This window comes from Vombatus ursinus, unplaced genomic scaffold (genome assembly GCF_900497805.2).
Source record: "Vombatus ursinus unplaced genomic scaffold, bare-nosed wombat genome assembly UNPS02015411.1, whole genome shotgun sequence".
NCBI lineage: Eukaryota > Metazoa > Chordata > Mammalia > Diprotodontia > Vombatidae > Vombatus > Vombatus ursinus.
Genome location: NW_020955189.1, coordinates 1,040,224 through 1,044,163, shown reverse-complemented (window position 1 = coordinate 1,044,163; position 3,940 = coordinate 1,040,224). Strand labels below are relative to the sequence as shown.

General features: G+C 59.0%; 1 protein-coding gene across 1 annotated transcript in view; it reads left to right on the top strand.

Moving 5' to 3' along the window:
• The first annotated feature begins 3,007 nt into the window (after positions 1-3,007).
• Positions 3,008-3,940, top strand: part of AIFM3 (apoptosis inducing factor mitochondria associated 3) — a 37,568-nt gene continuing 36,635 nt past the window's right edge. The window contains exon 1 of the mRNA XM_027847512.1: positions 3,008-3,143. Coding sequence (XP_027703313.1) covers positions 3,008-3,143 — 136 coding nt within the window. The remainder of the gene's footprint in view (positions 3,144-3,940) is intronic.

Here is a 3,940-nt window from a genome sequence, read left to right as displayed (position 1 = left end):
CCCTCCTCCCCTCCCCTCCCTCCCCTTCTCCCTCCCTCCCTCCTTCTCCCCGTCCCTTCCTCCCTCCTTCTCTCCCTCCCTTCCATCCCTCTCACCCTCTCCTTTCAAGGTTGCCTAGGCTGGCTCCCTCTGTTTCAGCCTGGCCAGCCTTACCAAGCCTTTTCCCCTGCTGCACTTGGGGCCCAGTAAGGCCTGGATGCCTCTGCTTTGCCCCCTCCCCGGGTTGCTCTCCCTTTTCCCTCCTCGGGAGTTTCCTGCTATCTCCAGGAGAGTCTCTGTGGGGCAGTGGCTGCACATCCTGGGCCTTTGGGAACTGCCCAGCAGTGGGTGAGGGGCACCCCTGGCAGCACCTGGGTCAGCCAGGCCATTGGCAGGGTGGGCCCTGGGCACTGGCCCCAGGGGAAGGGGGCCTGGCAAGACCCTGCGAGGGCCATGGGGCAGCGAGGACACCTCCCTAACCCTCGGTTCCCTCTCTGTAAAATGAGAGGTTTGGCCTCGCTGGTCTCTAAGCACCCTACAGGCTGTACATCTATGAGCCTGTGGGGGCGGGGGCGGGGGCAGGCGGCTTGCCGCTGGTCCTGCAGTCAGTCTGTGGCCATTTGGGGATCCCAATCAGGGCTCTGGGCTTCCGAGGTCTATTCTGAACTGGACAGCACCCCAGCCACAGAATTTCAGTGTTGGACGAGGACTCAGAGATGTTTAATCCAGCCCCATTTCCCCCCCAGAGGAAGGGCTTCAGCTTACCCATAGAATGGGCCTCCAGCCTCCATGTGAAGGCCTCCAGTGACAGGCAGCCCACTCCTTTGGGAGAGAGAGGCCTCACGCTCAGGCACCAGACAGGAAGCACTCCTTGGCACTTTTTGCTTGTAATAGACAACGCGTCCCTGGGCCTGCTGGTTATTCTCTGAATGAAAGTGAAAAATCCAATCTCCCACCTCCATGCCTTTGCACAAGCATCATCCCCCAAGTCTGGAATGCACTCACTCCTCCCCTTCACCTCCTTAGGTCCCACAGCTCAGGGGCTGCCTCCTGCAGGTGGCCTTTCCTGATCTCCTGCCCTTGTTAGTGGTCTCTCCCTCTTAAAATTCCTCTGGATGTACATTGCATTTCCTTCTATCCACGGAACGAATTAAGCCCCCAGCGTGTTCCATGCACTGGGCTAAGTGCTGGGGACAAAGAAAGGCAGAACCAGAACCGGGCCTGTCCTAAGGGAGCAGGGCTGGGGCTTTGATTTGGTCTCCCCAGCACCCTGCACCTTCCCTGGCACACAGTGCTTAGCACATAGTAGGTGCTTAATAGCCGAGGCCTTGCTGCTGAGCTGACTGGAGAGGTGAGCTGCCCAATCCCAGGACACCCCAGTGTGACCTCTCCTTGCCCTGCCCTGGGCTGCCACCACCAGGGCCCCAGAGCCTTCCCTTCACCCCTGCTGTGTCCCTGCTGGGGGCCAGGGTGGTGCGGGGTTGGGTCACCCACATATAATAACATAGCAATGATAGAGTGCTTTATGGTTTGCAAAGTACTCTATTTCATTTTATCCTCATAACCCTGAGAAGTGGGTACTTTTGTTATCCCCATGTTATAGGTGAGGAAACCAAGGCAGTCAGAGGTGAAGTGACTTACCTAGGGTCACACACCCAGTAAATATACAAAGCCGGATTTGAACCTGTGTCTACCTGACTCCAGGTCCAGCACTCTCCTCACTCACTGACCTACCTAGCTGCCCCGAAGTGACTCTAATTCCCTTGTTGGGCCCCAGCCCGTCCCCGACCTCCCAGCAGCAGGTGGGCACTAAAATTCCTAGTTATGGCTCTTGCCGTCGCATCCGTAGAAAGAGCGAAGCCCCTGGGTTCACTGGGGCCGCTGGGGCTGGGGCAGACGGCAGGACCCAAGTGGGGGAGCTTGGTGGGGGGGCCAGGGGCTGAGTCCTTGTCATTCTTGAACCCCTCACCACACAGCCTGCTGGTGGCCCCCCTTCCCTCTGCTCTGTTTGCGGTCATGGACACACTCCGGGAAGCCTCCTATGGGCAGGGCCAGGCTAATGCCCCAGGGCTTAAGAAATGCTTGTTCTGTGAAATGAGGCCGCTGGCCTCGGGCGCCTCGGGTGCCTTCCGCCTCTAGATCCAAGCACCTCAGGGTGATCCCCGAGCAGAAGAGCCTCGGGACATTTGTCCAGGAGGAAGATTGCCAGGCAGTCTTGAGTGGGATGGAGCAAATTAGGGAAACTGAGGCATGGGGTCAGTGAGTCAGCGGTTAAGGTGGGCCTGGCTGGAGGTCAGCTCCATGGCTTTGGAACAGAGAGGACGAGATGAACTGGAGAGAGATCGGGACGGATGGAACCGGGGGGACCTGGGCCATGACTGGAGGTGGGGGGTTAGGGGGGAAGAGGAGGTGGTTTGAAAGTCAGCCTTTAGAGGACTTTAGAGCCCAGTGACCTTTCCTTATAGGACATGGGGCTCCCCTAATACAACCCCGTTGGACAACGGACTCCGTGAGGCTTCATAGGTGCTCCCAAAATGCTAATTGACTGACTGGCTCTTAGAACAGGGGATGTCAGGGCTAGGATGTTAGGGCTGGGAGGGGCCTTAGAACAGGGGAAGGCAGGGAGGGGCCTGAGAACAGGGAATTTCAGGGCTGGGAAAGAACAGAGAATGGAAGGGATCTCTTAAGTGTGTGCCCATGGGCAAGCCAGTTCACTCTTCTGATCCTCAGTTTCCCCATCTGTAAGACTCTTCCCCCGGGGGGTGGGGATTGTAGGGAAGCCCTCTGGAGCCTTTGGGTGCTGGGGCTGCTCGGGTGCTCTGGGGCCCCCCTCATCAATAACTTGCTGCTGGGATGTGGTCCCCAGTACAATTGCTGTTTTTCTTCTCTCTGGGGCAGGCTGGGGACAGGCTGCCATCAGGGGAGGAGGCTAAAGTCCTAACTAGAATTTTGCCTTCAATTCAGGTTGGCAGGCGACGGAGCCCCCTCCTGGCAGCAATGACGGAGCCATCTGGGGGACCCGTGCGGGATGCACTGGGTCCCTGATGAGGGGCCTGGCCGCCTCTGGGCACCCCCACCATGGCCTAACCTCCAGCCTGGCGTCCTCGGGGCCTCACTCAACATCTCCATCGCCATGGGAGGCTGCTTCTCCAAACCCAAGCCAGGTGCCGTCCCCCCCTCCCCGCCCCCACCCCCTGCAGCTCGTCCTGGAAACAGCAGCTCAAACTAGGTCAGGCCTGTGGCGATCTCCACGGGGAGACGGTTCCAGGAATGTTAATACGGGGCCGCCCGGGCTGAGGCCAGAGACCTCTCAGAGCTGCAGAGACCCCTGCATGCCAACAGCCCCAGCACTGAATGGGGGTCAGCGGCACCGCGGGCAGGGGCCCACAGAGAACAATCTGTGCTGAGCTGGGGGAGGTGAAGCGTATTAGGATTGTTAACATTGCTCTCCTTAGAAAAGTGCCTTCCTCCTGGCAACCTTCTGAGGTACATGGGGAAACATGCCTACCGCCAGTTTACAGATGGGGAAACTGAGTCTCAGGGAATGGTCTGCAGGGCACATAGCCAGCAGACTGTGGAGCCAAGGGCCGCCCTAGTCTGTCCGGGCAGATTGCGAAACGACTGGGACTTTTGGCACAGCTGAGGGGACGAGGGTCTTGGGGTTCAAATCCTGCCTGTGGGCAGGAATGGGGGGATCTCCTCACAGGCAGAGCTTGGCTCATGCTCAGATGGCCTGTTCAGCAAGGTTAGGGAGACAGACTGGCTGAGAGAGCGGGTCCTCCCCACACCCTCCAGTCACCGGCTTTCAGAGGAGCCCTGAGGGCCTGAGACTGGCACAGATGGCCAAGGACTGACCAGAGTTTGGGGGAAATGGCAAAGCCTGTGGGAATGAGCACGTTCTGGGGGGTCAAGAGGAGAGGACGTCAGAGCCTCTCAGGGACGGCAGAGCTGGGAGGGGCCT